This window comes from Micropterus dolomieu, linkage group LG05 (genome assembly GCF_021292245.1).
Source record: "Micropterus dolomieu isolate WLL.071019.BEF.003 ecotype Adirondacks linkage group LG05, ASM2129224v1, whole genome shotgun sequence".
NCBI lineage: Eukaryota > Metazoa > Chordata > Actinopteri > Centrarchiformes > Centrarchidae > Micropterus > Micropterus dolomieu.
In genome coordinates this window covers 12389718-12411100 of record NC_060154.1, presented here as the reverse complement: position 1 = coordinate 12411100, position 21383 = coordinate 12389718, and the positions used below count along the sequence as shown (strand labels likewise).

Below are 21383 nucleotides of genomic sequence, written 5' to 3'. Positions count from 1 at the left end.
TGTTTCCTAGGTCAATGAGTAATCCTGTTAAATAATTGTGATGTCAATATTGACCAAAATAATTAGCAGCCCTACATGAACATTTAATATAATTCATGAAAATATAGAATATTTGTAGTGTGAAACTGCGCCTTACAGGTAATGTACAGTTAATGTACAGGCTAATGCTTCATTCAATAAATTTTTTTATTTTAAACTTACGAAATCGCTTTAAATTAGGTGAAGAGCACATTATGACTTGTTTAGGACTCAAAACTCAAAGTTTAGAACTTGGGACTTGTTGGTCTTGACTTGAGACTTGACTTGGACTTGCCTTTCATGATCGATCTGGACTTGGGACTTGGGACTTGGGATTTGAGTGCTAAGACTTGAGACTTAGTTGTGACTTGTGAAACGATGACTTGGTCCCACCTCTGCAAGACACTGAGGGGATAACATGAAGCCACCTGAGTGCAACGTGGCAGCAGCAACAACAAGCCCAAGTCCGACAGCTGCTCCCGCACAAGTGAGGGAAGAGGAAGAGGTCTTTCATGATCATCTAATCAGAAAAAGATCTGGCCATGTAAATAGCCTCAGCTAGGGCCAATACAAATAAAGACTTGCCCCCTGTTTTAATGATACGGGTTCAAAGCAGCAGCGGCAGGAATTAAATCACGATGCCGGCTCAACACTGTGGTCAGCCATCGGTGATGGACGATGGCATCGTCTATTGGCCCAACCCTAGCGCATATTACAACACATCACCTCAATATAGCAACTACATATCAGTTTAATATAAAGAGGAACGTCTGTATTTTTGACTATATTGAACAGTCAGGATGTCTAAATACCCTGCATACCCTGCCCGTCTAAAAGAATCAACAGGCTGCCAATCTGCTACAGCTGCTTCCCCATCAATCCTGGACTTGACTTCAAACCCTCCCAGCCCTAATCAGCACATGGACAACCATACAGGTATATAGACGGAGGGATAGACGGAAAGTCAGAGTCATAGACTGATTGAGCCAAATGTGCATTCAATAAACGGCACGCACACAAACATACAAACAGACACACATACTCCCTCTCTCTCACACACTCACACACCCTCCAGGCCTAAACAACCAAGCCCCATCAATCAGGACCAATTCTCACAGGCTGAGTAGGCAAGCACCATCACTATGGAAACCAAGCCTTTACTCCAAGCCAGTCTTGTCTGGAGGTTTTCACACACAATCATTGCCAACAAAGACCAGCAGACTGCTGCAAAAACTTGAACCAAGTGAGCAAGAGAGAAAGGAGACAAAAAAAGTTAGGCTAGTCTTTTGGCATTTTCTGGAAACGCGGTGAGATCAACATGAGCCAACTCAGAAGATAAAGAGGTGGGGGATTTTGATCTTCTACAACTGTTCTAACATTTAGTCATTCAGTCAACAATGCGGTCTCTGATATGACTGCTGTCTATTTTTTACTAATTTAGTTACAGAGAGCACTACATTTCCATCAATTAATATCAGCTAAACCAGGAAGGACAGAAGTCTCTGGCACCTTTCAAACTAAAATTCTGTGTTAGAGAATTGAAGGAGATGCACTTTCCCTCCCTCTTCATCTGTTGCCACAGTGCTCTTGAGCAATATACTTACCTCATAATAGTGATGCTGAAGGGGGAACCTATGTTTTACTGTGATTGTGCAGTAAAACACTGGTGTGTCAGGTGTTTCTGAACCTTTCTGAATATATGCTTAAAATAAGCATGTGTAATCTGAAAAAAGAGGGGTAAAAAGAAAAGACTGTCTACACACTAATCTCAGCTGTAGCCATATTCCACAGGGCATGTTAGGATCAAGCGCCATCCCTACATAACCCTTACCTTGCCTGTGCAAGCATAAGGGTTAATGAAACAGTTGCTTTTCCAATTAAAATTTAAGGAAGAAAGGCTAATTGGGATTTGCTCTTCGGGCAGCTGGGGTGCCAAGCAGTTGTGGAAGTAATGATTCACAAAGGTAGTTTCTGCGGCCTGGATTGTGCAGCCAATTCCCACAGTGGAAAATTGTCCATATTGTAACCTTATATGTCATGTTCTCCTTTCAACTATTTGCTAAAAAGGCAGGGTTGTTTTACCTGTTTGAACACAATTTAACTTTTTTAGAGGAAATTTCATGTAACACATGACATCTTGATACGATAAGTGGAACGAAAGGCCTTACTTAGCATTTTCACATCTTTCAAGGCAAATCTCAAATCAGCTTATTTCCACTGCCAAGAAATGAAATGTCACTTCATTAGGAAATGCATTCATTTGTTTAAAGAAAACAGATTTCAAGGCTCAGCAGTACATGTAGAGAGTAAGGATGTGATATTTTTGTGGAAACCCTTCCCCGTTGCATCATACAGTGTGACATCTATATTGACTGCACTCCAAACAAAGTCGCAGGGCTCAGGCTTTGCAGTCCTTGAGGGACTTGTGGCAGGATGTGGGAACCCAGTATAAAATAAGTTCTGGAGTGTAGTACCCAGAGGTGAAAAACTTTGCCAACCACACTGTTACTCAATGTGAAGCTGCATTTCTAAAAAGAGTGGCACACTTGTAATATGCCCAAATTGGTCCCATTGAAACCATTTTTAAAGGCTAAAGAAAAAAGGAATAGACACTAAGTATCCTTCCGCCCATTGGAAATAAATAGACTCTATTCTTCAAGGGGGAGGGGGATTTAGCTTAAGTGTGTGGCTGATTTCAAAATGGCCATATGAGCACACACAGAGGAGGTGAAATGGGACCAATTTTGTGTCATTTAGAAACTCACTTGAGGAAATTGACACTTGTTGGCTCATTAAATGAAGAGGACACCTCCAATTGCCAAAGGTATTATAGGTCTGATCAAAACAAAGTACAAGAGAGTAAAGAAAATTGAGTCAAAACAATCTTCTATCTCTGTAGTGAAAATAAAATATAAAACTCTGAAAAAAACACTAACAGAATCTTTCTCTATATTTAAATCCAAGTAAAGCCATATACAAGGAAAAATTGTTGAAAAAACATCGAGGGATAGAGCCTTTCATGCACTTCAATCACTCATACTGTTCAGTCAAACTGAGTACATCGCTCAAACTACTGGAGCATATTACTGAAAAGAGACTAAGAAAGAGAAAAGATATGAACATCGCCCACAGCGTGGCTGCAAGCTTAGAGGACAGCTATCTCTTTTTTTCTGACCAATACCGTGCTTTTAGAGGTACATTTCTCTGGATTGTTTGGCATACTATTGCCACAATATTTTGTTTGTGTGAACCAATTCGATAGTGAATGGGCACCCACTGAATGCTGTCCTGTGGCCTCTTGGTAATCAGTCATATGAGCTAGAGCTGCACTGTTGATTGGTAGTTTGTTCTTTTAACACAATGATTTCAATGGGGATAAAGGGGAGGTTCCTTGTCAACAGTGTTCAGCCGTCTTATAAGGTGCAAGTAAGGAGCAATCACTTTGACAACACACGCACTTACAGCTCACACGTGAAACATGCAACAAGTGGCATTGGAACCACCGTTTATTCTGCCATTACAATACTTTTCCTGTACCATTAGGGGTCATCTAGTAATGGGAAGGTTCCTGGTTCCATCACTGGACAGGGTCGAAGTGTCCTTGAGCAAAACACTGAACCCCTAACCGCTCCTGCGGCTCTGCCATCAGTGTATGAATGTGTGTGTATGTTGCTGTGTGTTTTAAAGCGCTCTGAGTAGTCGGTTGACAAGAAAAATGCTATATAAATGCAGTCCATTTAAGATTTTTAAGTGTACAGCTCTGAGAATTCAACCTATAACTACCTTCAGAATGTTGACAGCACCAACAGGCTACAAGAGGCAATGATTCATGCCTGTAACTGTAATTAAAAATTTACTTGTTTTCTTCTCATCTGAGAGAAAAACAGTGTACAAAGTAAAGCGTGGGGCCAAGCATGCAACAGCAGGGTGCACATAAAATTGAATTTGACAGAATTAACTTGACAGTGTTGGCTCAAACATAATTTGACTGGAAAAGATAAAGAACGAGGGAGGGAGTAGGAAATACAGAGAGCATAGAGAGAAACCAGGAGAAAGAAACAAAGAGAACAAGAAAATAACAACTCCACTAAGGGGCTTCATTTTTTTCCAATTGGCAGCTTCAAAGGAATATAAATAATTGAACACCCTCACCCCATCACTGTGAGTTCTGGCCAATTACTATTAGGAGTACTTTGCCAAGAATGCTACTGTTGAAGACTCTAAAAGTCCAAAAGAAAGGAGGGGGTAGAAGTGAGAAGGAGGTGAAAGGCCAGATAAAAATGCTGATAAATAAGTCTCCAACTCTGTCCAAAAACACAAACACGAAATACAAACAAATATTGCAAGATAGAGTCACTTAACTCAAGAAAAGTGAAGAAATTGCAGTATATCAGAATATATCTTTTTTTTCCCCCTTCAGTATGGAAAATCTGAACTTCAAAACATCAGGCACAAAGGCGAATAACAGGAAAATATAGGGCAGTAGCGCTTTTCCTCTATAGAAGAAATATCGCTTCTTGTTGCACCTTTATCATCTCCCAAAGGACAATAACAGAACACAACTGAAAAGAAAGAATTCCCCATCTCCATGTGGCTAAAACCAGATTTGAATGCCCAATGAGAAAACTAAAGGACTTGTCATGGTGGGAATTGTTAATAGTGGCAGAGCGATTGGAGCTGATGTTTGAGGTTACTCTGGCCCCACAAAGGTTTTAGTGTCTGGTGATGTGTGTGTGCATGTGTGTGTATTAGGCCACTTTTGTGTGCGTATATGAAATGGTGAACACCATGGCAACTCTGTCACCCTGCAGCTCATAAATCAAAAAACTAATATTAAAAGTTACTGTTCATATGTCTGATAACTTCCGTAATTACCTACTCTTTCAATATTCACAGAGCATTTTTTTTAATCTGCCTCCATGACAATGTCAGAAACCCAACATTTTGATAGTTGAAGCAAAAAATGAAACACACCTTTTGACTGCTATGTTTGATTCACTTATTTTAACCAGCACTGTCTGATTTATATATGTTACACTTACAACTTCAGTGATGTCTTTATTTTGATTCTTTTTACCCCTTTAATCATGACTAAAAAGCACCCTGGGTTGTAATTTTGCATTAATTCTATAAATAATTTATTTGATTTCCACTTTCAAAACAATTGCTGTTTTACCATTTAATGTCCAATGATGGAACATAACTTTGATATTGTTCTGTTAAAAAATAAAGGATATACCATTACAATGAGAGAAAGAAAAACATGCACACAGATGGTGATAGTGTGCTGGTTTATTCCTTTATCTTTACATGTATTTATTGTTCTCAAATTATCAGTAGTGTGAGTAACAGACAATTTTGCTGTCTTGAATAAATATTTATTTTAATATTTATATTCTGATACTGTTGACTGGCTGTCTGCACTGCATATTTGTAATTTTTAATTTTTTTTTTTTTTTTTGTTGTTGTTTTTTTTGTCATTTTATTGTTAATTATGGAGTCTTGGACGACTGGCCTTTAACCTGAAAGATCCAAACAAATAATAAACAAAACAAAAAATGTATGAATATCAAAACATAATTACTTCTCTCATAAAGTGAATGCTAGACACTGCCATCTAATTTGAAATTTTATAGGCAAATACAATAGGTATACTTGCTCAATATGCTATAGTCACCTATGACAAAGCTCAGGTGACACTCCCCACATTAGTATAATGCACACACACACATATTTGGGTGCGCCTGCACACAAATTTCATGCAAATATAAATATGCACACACAAAAAAGGGAATCGTGTATTATTAAGGTTGGGGTGGTGGGATTTATTGAGCAATCTTTCTTTCTCTTTTGATTAAAAATGTCTCCTTCTCACTGTGATTTATGAGTGTAAATGAAAAGGGATGGAGGGCAGCGAGAGAGACAGAGTGAGGGAGGGATGTAAGAGTAAGGGATGACATCATGCTTTCAGCTGGGCCTTTTTTGCAAAAGGGTGGCACCCACTGTGTGTGAGAGAGAGAAAGCCAGTGTTGACACCAGGTGTTGGTGTCTTACCCCCTCCCCTCAATCCTCAGTCCACCAGGTGGGAGTGATTATAATTGGACAACTGCACCACTGGGCTCTGTGTATGTGTGTGCATGAGTGTGTGTGGGTGTGAAAGACAATCAGAGAGCGCAAAAGAAGGTAGTCTTTGAGTGTGTGGTGGTGGGCCAACGCTGTGTGGCCCGAAAAACTGTGTGTGAAAAACCTGTGTGTGTGTACAGACAAGAAGAAAGAAAAAAATAACCAAAGAGTGAACAAGAGCGAGGCAAAAACAGTGGTCATATCCACAGGTAGACAAAGATGGGCAGATACTGACAGATGGGGAGAGAGCCCTGCTGTTAGTGTATTTGTTCGTGTGTGTGTGTGTATGTGTGTAAGAGAGACGGGGGGCGGCTAATCTCCATCAAAGATGAAGCAGGGTGAGCAAACATAGGCTATGGATAAGTTGAAGCGCAGGAGAAAATGAGTCCTAACATTGTCTGTCTTAATATGTAACATGTTACGAGAAGGAGCTCTTGCACCTTCGCTTTACTTTCACTCTGAAAAAGAGTGCGTGGCCTTGCAGTCAGTCAGACAGACAAGGCAAAAAGGAAGAGAACAAAGACATCTGTTTGACATCTGTCTGTGTTCAATTTAAGATCTTTTCAGCCAGCTGGGCTGAAAGATACTCGAATTATGCCACCAGACACTCAAACCACCATCCAATCAAGAGTAGACAGCTCTGTTGCGACATGTGAAAAATCAAGTCCTCCTCATGTTATCTTGAACCACTCAGAACACACTTAAAAACTGTCAGAAACTGAGACGTACAAAGAGACAGACACACAAGACAGACAATTTATCTTGCAAATTACCTAAGATAGATTCAACTTCCTGAAAATGTCGGTTGTGGCACCTACACTGTGCAACAATATGTCTGACATATCACTTTGGCTGAATCAGTTGATATTTTCAAGTGCCATTTTAAGACGTGTTCTTATTCCCTTACACACAATTTTGATGGATTCTCTTGGTCTTGGTTAAGACCTTCCTCATTTCATGATGGTTTTGCAGACTTAATTTAGTTTTGTGTTTGTTTACACTTGGATATAGCAGATACCTTCTTGTGCTTTGCTAATTTTCAAATATAAAGGGTGTACCTGTTCCTATTGTGAAAAGCATATCAATCACAATGATCTACACATTCACCACGCCATACATATATAATCATATATACATATATAATCATTTTACATACTTACCAACATACTTACCCATACCCAAACTCTCTCACACACAGGATTTACAAAAAATGAAACCCAAGGGGGAGCCCCCTACTTTGCCATCACTCTTTTTCTATTTCTCTGCAGAGCCTCCTCTTTGTTTTGTCTCCTAACGCTGCTCTAAGCCCATCTTAACTGGGAAATGGTGCAGAACAAATCCTAAGGAGTTGACAGGGTGGGAGAGACTACTGACGCTCCTCTGTTACTAACATTGGAAGGTTTGGAGGACGATATATACAGACAAGTATCAAGTCTAAATGGTAAATATTTCAAGAGATCCATGATTTAACATTGTCTGGGTTTCTGATCGGTCACAGAAAAATCACAGAAAAAAGAAGTCACACGGTCAGTGTTTTCAACAGCTACATGTCTTTGAGTAAAATCACTGAGGCCCATGCTCATTCATTTTAAGTATATATACAAATGTAGATGTAAAAATAGCACTTAGTTTTACAAGACAAACCTAGCTTTTGGCATTGTGGTGAAATTTGGGTGGTGGGTGGTTATGGAGCAGTGGATAAGACTGTGCTTTTGGTGTGAGAGGCAATGAGGATGAGGCTCTAGGAAGGAAATGTTTGTAGAATTGCTATCATCCACCCTTCTGCAAATCCCCCCCACCCCCCCTTTCTAACCTATGTTTCAGATATGAATGATGAACTTCTACATAGGAAAGCTGCAAAGTTATCAGTAGTAGCATGGCTAGTGAGTGTATTGATACTTACATAAGGCGTGGGCGCCGGTGAGCAGCAATGATAGCAGCAGCGTGGTGACAGGCAACAGGAGTGGCAAGGAGAGGCGAGGGGCACCGCTGGTGGCCATCTTGGCTCCAGTAGGGAAAAGGGGGCAGGGAGGGGTGGGGTGGGACTGATCTTCGACCTGGCTGGAGAGCCGAGGCCCTGACTGCGCAGGGAAGGTTCGGGTCTTCACGCAGGATGGACTAGCACTCTGCAAAAGAAAGGGAGAAATTTTAAAATTTAAAAAGATAATTTTAATCTTTTCTTATGAACTTCATTTATGTAAGGAAGGTTTGTTGTCCTTCATGCTGTTTTTCAAACTCCCATATCCATAATCATAGTTCTAAACATTCATATCTGGCATAAGATCACAGACACAATACATTATCTATAGCTAACAAAACATTAAAATGCCCCACAGACATAAAAAAAATGACTGTAAACACATACTGTGGCACTGAGGTAACATAATTGTTTGAATGTGAAACAGTTCTAAATGTTCTAAACAATACTAAATACAAATGGTGCCAAACTATATGTTTCACTTTTAAGCATTTGACAGAGCCACTTGCAGTGAAAAGGTGATGGTCCTGCCCACATCAACAGGACATGCTACTTTTGATAAACACACTTGGCCACTCTGCTGCACTTTTCACAACCCCTTGTTGGCGCTGACACATAAATGGAAGGCAGACAACAGTGTGTCGGTGACACTACTGGAAGCACAGTGTCACATAACCCAAACCCTGTAACCTCCCCATCTTGCAACCAGCGTCTTCTCACATCCCTTAATTATCAGGGGAGTCACTGTTTGCTGTCTTTTTTTCTTCAGTAATCGCCTGATCTTGTCATTATTTGCTTATCTCATTGCCTTGTAATTACACAGCCACCCGATGATATTCCAGGCACCGTCTCTTTGTTTTTGTCAAATTGCCATTAATCCCCCAAGCTACACAGGGGGCTGGGGACGCCCCCCACCACACTTACTATTTCTGTTTTTGACACGTCTGGTGCAGCACAGACCTAACACCAAGTGGTTATGCATACTCTTTAATTAAGAAGATGCGAACAAAGACACAAAGAAAGAGAGAAGCGAGAGAGACCCATGACAAGAATGCAAGCTGTGGATTCTTGCTCATGGACACAGGCAGTAATGTCTGTCTCAGCAATCGATATATATATATATATATATATATATATAGTGATCATATGTGTGTTATTTGTATATATATATATAGATAGATATATACACATATGATCACACATATGATCACTGTTTTTGATTCACTTTCAATGTTCCCTGAACACAAAATTCATTCTTACTAACTCACTGCAAGTTGCTTTTGACAAGACTCGGTGGCTGAGATGTGAACTGAATGTACTTCAAAATAGCATAACTGACTGACAGTAACAATCTATATCATTCAGATGCAATCATGAGCAGAAGCACATAGGCTAAGACAAAGTGACAGACAACTTTACAGGCCAACCATACCAATGGAATGGAGGGATATATAGCCAGATTATATATAAACTACCTCCTGACTTAGATAATTCTTTAAAAACATTTTTAAAACATTTTTCATAACATTTTTTGAGTAAAAACAATGCAATTGACTAACCCTTGACTAATGATCTAAATTCAATCAAATCTAAACAAAATTTAAAAAGAGAAGTCTTAATATATGCAACTGTTTTACAGTGCTACGTTTGTGACTGTTACTCTGCAAGAGCCAGAAAACCACTGCTAATTGCATTGTAACCAAGCACCTTAGACAGCAGGCATACACAAGCGGCCCCACCCTTCATAGCTACAAGACCAGGCTCTTTAACTGGCTAGATGAAACAGACAACCACATGCAGCAGCAGGCGCACTTAAAATAAAACCACAAACACACAAAATAGGTAATCCAAATAGACTAATTCTAGAACACGTGACACGTGTTCACTTCCAAAAACACAAAGAGAGAGAGAGAGATAAACAATCGGTCTTTTGTAGTGACACCATGCCAGAAAGGAGTGGGTGTCTTTCAGAAGCTCAGCTCGTCTTTCAACAAAATACAATACACACGCGACCGACATGTGTGTCTTTGCTTGTTTTTTTCTTGGCCTGGAGGGCAGGTGATGTCATAGGTGAGAACTGAAGGAAACATAGAAACTTGGATAAAGAGAATAGTGGAGTATCAAATTGTCTAGGGAACTTCTGAATGATGCCCCTATTATTCTGACTGTAAACATTGGTGTGGGTGGAGGGAATCTCACCATGCCTGTAGGGAATCTATGCTCGCAAAATGCCCAGGTTATGATTTATGGACCTCCCCTTAGGGAACGACTTTCTATATACACCTTTGGTTGCTATACAAACTTCACAACACAATTACAACCGCTATTGTTGTTGAACGGCCTCACCAAACATAACCTAAGGCCATATGTGGGCTCCAGTTTAACCATAGACACTGTCTACACAGCTCAATGCTGCCTTATTTTCTGAACTATAAATATACGATAGGGAATAGATAGAGTTGTTAGATAAAAAGATACATACCTACACATATTCTTAATTAATCCCCAATGGACTGGGGAAGCTGAAAACTTACCAAAGCAAAATTTTAACCTCAACTGCAAACAAAGCTCTAAACAGAGATGCCAACAAGTTGCTAAAGCATTCTGTCACCCAAAAGGAAGACATGATGTGGAAAGCACAGTATGTTTCTCATGGTTTTAGCACCTCTATGGGAAAACTTGTCAACTCTTGCTAAAAACATTCATCACTTTCCCACTAGAAAATGGGCAGAGTGTGTTTAGCATTCTGGCAAAGCTAGCAGACAGGCCAATCGATTGATAAACCCTTACCATTACCTCAGCTGCTTCCACATTACAGACTATGATCCAGAGGAAACTGCTAATGGTCATGTTTTGCAGATTCCAATGTGATTATGATGACTGCAATAACTTGGGGGAAATCAAGATAAGTAGCAATAGTTTAGTGGTTGTTACAAGATGAGCTTTGGCAAAGTAAAAGTACTACCTAGTCACTTGCCACCACTAGCAAAAAGTAATTTAATACTGTATGCTAACTATGATTCTGTGTCCTATATAAAGCAGGGGAAATCATTATTCAGCAGCAATCTTGGGACAAATGAGCTGCATTCATAAATTATCACTGGGACAATATGAATGGCAGCTTAGTTAGCCTAAAGTTGAGACTCTGAACTGCTGTATTAACAACTACCTAATTTACTAGTTTAAAGGATCATTTTGGTATTTTTAAACCTGGGCAATATGTTCACATATTTTGGTGTCAAAATGACTAGTAGGTAAAAAGGGTTGGGCATATTTTTCCAAGAAGTTGGTCCACCCAACCACTATTAATAAGACTTAATAAGCCAATATTATGCGAAGGGTTTCTTCCCTTTAGTGTAAATAAAATATTTTACATTTAACACTAAAAACAGCTTTAAGCAAATTGAATAAATGCAATGAAATAAGTGCTTTTCAAAAATAACTTTTGTTTCAAGCTGACCAAGAACTGGCTATCACTCGAGATATTAACCAGTCGACAAGCTTCTGTAAATACAGCCAAAATGGATCCACAATTTCCACTGAGTGGTGGCAGTCACTGGCTATCAGCGACTCTCACTTTGACATGGTCAAGCTTTAAATTCTGCTCGTTTCCCCATGCAATATTGATACTAATGCATTTGATTACTGAGATTGAGAAAGGCAGCGACGGGTAAGGGAGATGGGAATTTGCACCATAAGCATGAAATAAGAGCAGGACCAACAGATATAAAACTGTGCATATGCGCACCTACACACATGCCACATTGGACCAGGAGAAATTAAAAACGAAGGAATGAATCCTTCAAAGTGAATGAAGATTTGGGTAAGTAAGTATGCACACAAATCTCTCCAGAAGAAACCAAGAGACCAGTGACAGAAGACAACAAGCTATTTCCATCAATCCACTCACTCACACTGTAACTGCCCCCCCCCCCCCCCCCCCCCCCCCCCCCCCCACACACACAGTAAATATGTGAGGAGGTATTCGCAAGGAAAAAAAACAACTACATATCTCCTGTGGGACCACATTAATAATCTATTTTAGGAGATGAACCGTAAGCTCACACACGGTTTAAGACCTCTGTATGGTTGGGCTTGATCAAATCTGAATGTTTGATGTCTAGAACTTAATATATATATATTTGTGTTTGTCAAGTTAGAAAAGTTGGACTTTGCACAGGAGTACATTTTTGACAACATCTCATTTTTAGCTCCAGGACTCAGACAGGTCCTCACAATGTCTGACTCACAATGTCAGTGAATCCCATTTGCTCAGTTCCTCCCATCTGTAACAAAAGCCTGACCGATCTTTCAATTACCCTAAAATACAGCTAATACTACTTACAAACAACATAGTAATTACTTAATGATTTGTTAGTAGACAAGGGCAAAGGAGTCTCCAGGATCAGAAAACTGAGAATGCCGTTCCGCCAACTTGTTACCTTAATTGTCAAAGCTAACACAACTCAATGTCTGACCAAGACATATCAGCGAATATTGTTCCAGACTAAAAGGAAAATGCATATACATCTCTGCTAAATGGCTAATGCTTCACTAGCCACTTTGATCAACTAATGTTACAGTAGATAACCATAGAAAAAATCATAGTATTATGTTCCTGACCACAACTAAACACATTAGTAGATTAAAGCAAAACTTACTCAGATGTAGACCACTTGCTTATCCCTGTTTGCAATGCTTACTTTGTTTCATCTTTGACCCAACAGCACCAACAACTGGCTGATGACTTTGTCTAACTGCTAACTGAGAGTTGCTAGCTGAGTCAGAGTGTTCTGACTAACCGTTCCAAACTGCACAACAGTAGTTATTGTCTGGCTGCAATGTAATGGCATGTAATTTTCTCAGTACATGTCGCAGGTCCCCGCATCTCTGAACAGAAAGAGTAGCACGCTGAAACATTATGCAGACGTAACTGGATGATATCAAAGGAGATGAATCAAAAAAAGGGTAGACATGTCAAAAAATTGTATAAACTTTTTGAATTTTATTCTTGGACAGTATTGCGTGAAAATGTTTTGGTTAACATAAAATCCATAGGAATGACATGGAATCTCTCTTTCTTTATAATAAATTTTTGATTTAAAAAAATAACAGGAGCTGATTGTCATGAGAATAAGCTAGAGTCAATTGTGCTGTTTTCTGTTGTAGGATGATGGAAAAGTACAAATTTGCAAGCGAATACTGCCTTTTTCATGGCCCTTTTTAAACTCTGCTATCTGCTGGCTGCTGTTTATGTTCAGCCTTCAGCCGCTGTCTCTCCCTCTGCAGTCTTTCAACATAGATTAAGTTTTTATGCGTCAGCCCTGAGTTACAGGCTTTTACCTCAACCAGTTTACTGTCTTTCATTGATTCAAACCCTACAGAATACCAACAACACAAAGATGTAGGTCCGTTCGGGCTACTAGTATGTGTTGTATGTGTATGTGCTTGTGTATTTGTGTCTCTGTCGATGGGCGCTGTGTGCATATATTAAGTTTCTATTTATACACGTATGAGGGATGTGTATAAATATGTATATATAGTATTTTTGTGATGCTTATGTGTGCATTATATATATAATTAATTTGTTTCTGTATCTATGTGTAGTTGTTTTTGTTTATCTTTGTAAGAAGAAGATGTATACCCAGACACACACCTCAACCTCAGCTCTAAAACAAGTCTACAGCAAGCATTTGTTTTTCTCTGTGCTGGAATCAAACAGTATTGATTCCATGTGTCATTGGTAAGCACCCCCCCCCCCAAGTCACCGCACCTTTGTGGCTTTCTGCATCAGAATATTGGCTACATCTTAACGCAAAATCGACCATTATAAGAAAAAAGAGGGAAAACCCAAGCACAGTGCACACTGTGTTGTGTTACATAAAAGCTATAAATTGTGAGAGTATGTAAGTATAAGAGAGAGGGTGTGTGTGTGTATGTGTGTGTGTGTGTGTGAGGGAGGGTGTGTTTGGCTCCTAAATATATCCCCCTAATCAAACTAGTCGTCCTTCAAATCCTCCATCTCTGTTTTCTTTTTCTCCGTCTAACCCCCTGCCTCCTCTCCCTCATTTCCTCTCTCCCCTTCCCTTCCCCCGTCAAACTCATGCATACTAAACTATGCTTGCATTGCAGATGTTTGGTAGGGAATCACATGAATTTGCATGGAACTGCAGGACTATTATGTAAATGCCCCAGTGTGTATCTACCTCCCAGCTTCACTCTTTCTTTGCCATCCACTCCTCATCCTGAGAGATATGTGTTTGAGGAATTTGAAACAAGGTGCACCTGTCATTAACCACCATATGTAGGAAACTCCAGTGGAAAGAAAAGAGCTTACACAAGGAAAACATATCATACGTGCTGAAAGATATTCTCTGTAACATTAACATTTGAAGCATTTGGCTCTGACTCACTAAATGCAGTAGAATAAACTGCACTCAACATTATCATGCAACAGGTAGTAAGGTGTGCAGAGATCAGACCCAGTGTTTTGACAATCAATGTGACAACCATTTCTATGACCCTGCATGCCTGATATATTAGGTACAGAAATCACAACCCGGGGAAATGGTAGAGTTATTCTATTATTAAATATATTAAAAAACAGGAAGGAAGGATAGTGTGGCTTTTGCAGTTGCTAAACCTGCACAAACACGACAAAAGTGTTACACGCAAAGCACCCGCAAACACACATAGCATCTCGGTGCTCCCGTGCTATTTAAATTATGTAACATGCACACATTTTGTGAAAAATTTGCCCCTTTCTATGCAAATGAGCCTTATTGCAAAATAGTCCAATTCACACCAGCCACACACAGAGTAAAATTATTAGTTTTTTTTGATAGTTGGTGGTAACGGAAGCGCATTTATAAAGGAATGTCACACACAGCCTTTCCAGTGATCATGATTGTAGCCAGGCAAAGCAATAGCGCATCACAGTATATGCGCACAGATGGCACCACCAGTACAATAACTGATATTCACCACGAAGGAATGAAACTGGAAAACGACATAAAACCTACTGCTGTGAGAAACAGAGAAAATTGTTACGGACTGTAACTGTCCAGCAGAGAGCAGAGCAAAGAAAACAGCACTCCATGCGCCCACACGCATGAGGGGGAGCGCACCCAAATAACCATCACTCTGATAAAACACTCCATACAGAGTGAGTCATAGAAAAATGAGAGACCTCCCGCGGATAGAAATGAATGGAAGAGCAGGGGGGAGTTAATAGTTAATTAAAATAGTTAGGCTATAATTATAATCAGAATATGTTCTTTTTCAAATCAAACATTTTAAGATATGAGTGGAAAGTTTTGTTGTTTCAGCTGCATTTATATCATTTCTTGACTAATTCTTGACTCTGCTTAACCATGTTGGGTGATATGCTATTATAATACACAAATATTACCGGGACCACAACAGAAAATTGCAGATGAACATTTCACAGATGCAAAACAAGGGCAGATTGCGTTCAGATGAAAAACTTTATGGGCATGTTTGTAAAATCATAAGCACAAAATCTGTTGTGAATAAGACCTTGAGAGAGGGCAGATGTGATGAGCAATTCATGTTGCTATGCGTGTCTGCAATCCTTTCTTTGCGAATTCGCCCCAGAATGTTTAAGAAACTACAACATTAGGATACACACTTCTGCAGGGACAATAATATTCACAATTATGGGCAATTCATAGTCTCCAGTCCATGTAACTCATGTATTTTTGGTCTTGGAGGTTAAAGAGCACCCAGGGACGACAGAATTGTGCCACTCTGAATATAAACGTTACTGATATTTTAATGTTGGTACCTACAGAATGAACTCCAGAGCATATTATATGTGAAATATATTTCTGTTGTACCAACGCATGAGCACTCTTTCTTTTCCCCTAAAATGAAGGTTGTTTGCATAGGTAGGGGAAACTGAACCACCGTGACCTCATTAACACATTACAGAATGCTCTGCCCTGGCAACCTCTCCTTGGAGGAGCTTTCCCATGTGCCTTTGCCCACAACTGTTCTCAACCTCCTAGGCCCAGAAATGGTGCTTGATGCCTCAGAGACACCTTGTGTTGGACATCTGCTCTCCCCTGGGAGCAACCTAACCTTTCTACGAGTTTACGAGCACCAGTTTGCCATCGAAAAAAGATTTTGTTGAAATAAACAGCTGAAAAAGTTTGTTTTGTTTTGGGTTTTTTTTTACTTAGAACTTACCAAATTCTCTTGTGAAATGATTGTTGGCATGAAAGTATAAAATTTTAAAGGTCACTCTTATAGTTGTGAATCAGCCCAACTGAACATATTTTCTTTTTAAAGCTCAGAATCATCAGTGTTTTTTGATTTTGTCAGATCAATCTTCAGGCAGCCTTTATAGTTTTTTGGAGAAATGACAGACTGTTGTGTCTGACTACTTTCAAAAGGAACTGGAGGTTTACAAAAAGATTTGAGACCAAATTACCAGAAGCCCATTGAATCTTCACCCGTTTGTTTTTCTCCAGGTGTTGCTCTGAGTTCGATCAGCAGGAAATGGGTTTACTCGGAACATTATGAGGCTAGACTGTCCTTCCAATAAACACCCGGGGCTGCAAGGCTTTTAACTGAAATCCACCTCGGTTGAGGTTGAGTGCACAGCAGCAAGCATCAGGGTCGTGCAACGGGGGTGAACGGATTGGCAGCTGGGAGGTTTGGGCGGCAAGCTGACCTCCTAAATGCACACTTTATTGCACAGCCATTTTGTTTACCACTGAGGGGTGACACACTATCTGTCTCCTGTGTAACCTCGCCATACTGTGATGCCACAAGTTGGCAGATGAAATCCACACACACCTGACACACACAGAGGAACACTTGTTTTTATTTTCTGCTTCACCTGGCCGGTCACACTGGCTGCCAAGGACCACAAAAGGCCAAAGGTTACAGGTGGCACTGTCTGCGATGTCTGTGATGTGGATGCCTCAGCTTCAACGAATCTGGGAAGGGCCAATACCTATTATATATAGGGGAGGCATTTATTTATAGGACATAGCACAGGTCACAGTTGGAAGCTGGAGAAGGGAGGTGAGACGGGTGGTGTGAGGCAGTCCTTGACAAAATGAGAGATTGTGGTGGTTAGGAGAATTGGGAAAAGGAGGGGTGACACAAGTTTTTGGCCCTCTTCCAATAGAGTCAGACAAGTATCACACCAACTGGCCAGAGACTTGAATGCCCTTTAAAATTTGCCACTGGAGGGGGAAATAAGTTTTTGAAGGGCGGTTAGGAGAGCTGGGGAACAACGCTTCATATTCAATCTGGAAATGGCATGCGGATGGAGGGGTGAGATTATTCTAAGTGATGGAGGAGGAGGCGCAGGAGGGAAAGACTGGCAGACCAGGGTGTTAAGAAAATGTCTCCAAAACTCCTCTGTGTAATTGGCAGGGTTTGAGAAGTTTCATTTCCAAAATGAAACACAAACCATTTGAAAAATGTGACACCTACACAACAAAATGACTGCTGGCATGTTAACAATATTCACAACTGAGTGAAACTAGAGCTATCTGTGGCCCTTTGCTTTAAAATTTTAAAGTCTAAATGATAAATTTTGTTTTTATACAGACAATTAATGTCAAGTGTGAATCTTTGTTTGAAACAAAAGTAGAGAGCTCAGTGCAATAATTTGGTGCTTGTCATGTAAATATCAAGGAAATACTGTGTGCTAAAGAGGGCTGTAACGTCATTATTAAAAAGTTGAAGTTTGCACTACAAGTTCAACACTGCAGATGATTTGAAGAAGAACATTCTACCACAGAGCTAACAAGGGCATGTGACAATTAAGTTTCTTTTCCTGCTTAATATGATGGAGATTGAAAAACATTGAAGCAAATGCCAGAAATTAAACCTGGATTATTAAAAAAGTATTCTGGTGTGCAATATGGTAGGGACTGGACAGTATTTGCTTACATGCTATGCTCTGAGAACTACCATCATTTCTTAATACATACTGAAGAGTTTCTTATTTTTGGGCATTTTTTTTAAACTTACAGGGCCCTCAGCCAGCAGCATCAAATAAATTTGGTCCATTTTCTGCTCTATCAAAGTCAGGTTTCAAAATGTAATTCTCACCTGCTTTGACAGTGATCATTTAGTTAAATATAATACGAGGCTGCAACCTTTACAAGCAAGGCTTCTTTTCCACGGTTCATATCTAAGGCTCCTTTTGTCCTGGCAGCTTTCTGATTAATCCTGTATGCCTCAAGAGTGGGGAAAAGAGAGACACACACACATTCACATACAAAGACATAGGTACAATGATAAAGGCACACACTCGAACACAAAGGGGCAAACTCTTTTGGCTCTGTTGATAATAAACCCTCTCTTCATCAAGGGTGGTCATCTTTTTCAGGCTCCTTTTAGTCAGGGAATTAATTGAAAATGGAGTTAATCCTTATAATTTGCTTCTGAAACTGGGCCAAAGCCCATCAGCGGGCTAAGTAGTATTTAATAACCTCACTTTGGTAGCCAGAGTTTCTAAGAGTTTTCCATGGTGATTAGAGAAGGTGTATTTTCATTTGCACTTCTTTGTGCTATTATCTGATTATTGACTAAAGGGAGGAGTGAACATGGAAATTATAGATCTCCACCAGAAATTTACATTCCCACCACTACCTAGCAAGCAGACATACACAATACACCAAATTGGACACCACTCAACATACCACAGGTATTCCCATTGCTGCCACTTGAGATTTAGTGGCTTAAACATACTATTTTGATCAGTATGCCTCTGCAATCATTTTCAAAATTACTTTAAATTGCTATATTTTCATAATGCTCCAAGTGACAGGATTTTGATTATGGTTCAATGTGCAAGAAAGGAGATGCACATGCTACCATAGCAATTACTGTTGTACTACACCATGTGCAGCAGGCTGTGGTTGATACTGTTTGGGCTGGAGGTTAAGGGAGTGTCTGTACCCCTGTCAATCGCACAGCATTGTAAAGAGCTGAGACAGATGGCGAGGTTGACCCACGCTCTGTCTTTCTGTTTGTCAGTCCAACCATCACAGGCCCACCACCAGCACTACTACTGGAAGACTGGGAAAGACAACTGTTTTTTTACAGCCACTTTAAAAAGGCCCATGGAACAGACATCAGCAAATGTGACACACTGACACAAGCCGTATTCTAAAAACACAAGCCCTGCTTTCCGATATAGAAAACAATGACTGACTTTACACAAAATAACAAAGACAAGAAAAGCAGAGATCAATAAACACATTCTTATGAGCAAAAGGATATGACAACACATTATTGGGGAGAATCTAAATTTTGCATCTTCACTGCATTTAATGATGCATGAATATTAATTATAATCCTGATATGGCAGTGGTGAAGTCTTCACCATGCTAAAAAGGAAAAGCAGGTCACCATGGAGGGTCACCTCAGCACACAGCTTGCACGCTAGTTTTCCATGAGAGGGCATTTATTATTCGAATATCATAATTTCAAATTAATTGTGAACTGAAGTGAACTGAAATGACAGACCAAGAGAAGAACTACATATCCAGACAGTATTAGTAACTGTATTTTTTTTAAGCCCAGGACTGAAGAATTTCCCGCTAAATCCCCCAGTGTTTCTAGATAACCATCAGACAGCAGAGTGTGAAAAGTCCCGTGTCCTTTGGCCAAACATTGAGGCTCAAGCCGCCTCATGTGACCTTCTGACATGTTGAGCATTTCGACAGTGGTTGGCTGTGGGGGGATTCAGTGGGAGGTAATAATGTGGCATGATCCATATTAATGTATTCCTTGACAATAAATTATAGAAACACAGAGCCAGTGTTGTGATCTGCCTTAGTTTCCTCCCACCCACCAGAATACAGAGTTTGTTTGTGTGGCAGACAGAAGGTTATTGTGGAGGATGAGCGTGCACATGGGCAAAAGCCAGGAGAACGGCGGTTTCCATGAAACCCACTCACACACACACTTAGTACATAAGAAGAGGTGCATGTAGTGGCCACACATGCTTGGCTCCTCAGATGTGTGTGCAGTGCTTCTCTCTCTCACACATTCACTTCAGTGTGTCTACAAATTCAGCAATCACTCCTTTGAGCACCCTTCCTCTCTCCCTTTCACTCTGACCCCCGTCACTTTGTGCGTCGTTGACTTGAGAATGAATTTTAGAGAGCACACGGAGGATGGGGAATTGAGGAGGGTGGTGGTGAGGGCGGGGGTGTTTAGGCCAAAGGTGAGAGGTCAGACAGCTGGCAAAACTCTTTAAAACCTTTTTTCTTTTGAACACCACAAATTCCTTCCCAGCAAGGTACTTCTATAACCATCCATCCCTGACTGATTGATCTCTGTGCACGTGTATGTGAAGTTTTTTGTACACTTTATATGTGTGTGTATGAGTCACACTACAAACGTCACATTTTTAAGGAGGCTGCTGCACAACACAAATTTATTCTACGGTATTCAAAACAGCAACACCCCAGTAGTGATGGGGTGGGTGGGGGGTACTGGGTTTGTTTGTTTTTCAGTCTGCAGTACCCACGCTGATTTTAAGTGGCGGTAGAGTGGGTTGGGGGGGCTTTTAAGTCCTGCAACTAATGCATAAACAAGACCCCTTTCTCTCTGTCTCGCTGTCTTTTATTTCCTCTGCGTGTTTGTCATTTTGCCACTTTGCACACCCATGCTGTGTATTGTTGTGCTGAGTGCCATGCTGCATGTAGTGAGGGGAAGAGATAGCTCTACTCTGCCATTATAACAATAAGGAATGTGACATGCTTACCCAGCAAGGGAGCCACACACACGTGTACACATGCAAACATGCACATACAGTGGGTACAGAAAGTATTCAGACCCCTTTAAATTTTTCACTCTTTGTTTCATTGCAGCCATTTTCCAAAAATCAAAAAAGTTCATTTTATTTCTCAGTAATGTACACTCAGCACCCCATCTTGACAGAAAAAAACAGAAATGTAGAAATTTTTGCAAATTTATTAAAAAAGAAAAACTGAAATATCACATGGTCATAAGTATTCAGACCCTTTGCCGTGACACTCATATTTAACTCAGGTGCTGTCTATTTCTTCTGATCATCCTTGAGATGGTTCTACACCTTCATTTGAGTCCAGCTGTGTTTGATTATACTGATTGGACTTGATTAGGAAAGCCACACACCTGTCTATATAAGACCTTACAGCTCACAGTGCATGTCAGAGCAAATGAGAATCATGAGGTCAAAGGAACTGCCTGAAGAGCTCAGAGACAGAATTGTGGCAAGGCACAG

At 40.2% G+C, this 21383-nt stretch overlaps 1 protein-coding gene across 4 annotated transcripts in view; it reads right to left on the bottom strand.

The window, feature by feature from the left end:
• ptprsa (protein tyrosine phosphatase receptor type Sa) overlaps positions 1 to 21383 on the bottom strand; it is a 188228-nt gene that overhangs the window by 130053 nt on the left and 36792 nt on the right. Inside the window, exons 1-2 of one of the 4 annotated variants that reach the window (XM_046050632.1) lie at positions 9827 to 9895; positions 8045 to 8267 (exon numbers count right to left, since the gene is read on the bottom strand). In XM_046050632.1, coding sequence (XP_045906588.1) covers positions 8045 to 8267; positions 9827 to 9865 — 262 coding nt within the window. In that variant the 5' untranslated portion in view covers positions 9866 to 9895. Of the gene's footprint in view, positions 1 to 8044; positions 8268 to 9826; positions 9896 to 21383 lie in introns of those variants that run through there. The other 3 variants (XM_046050633.1, XM_046050634.1, XM_046050635.1) reach the window with 3 other exon arrangements.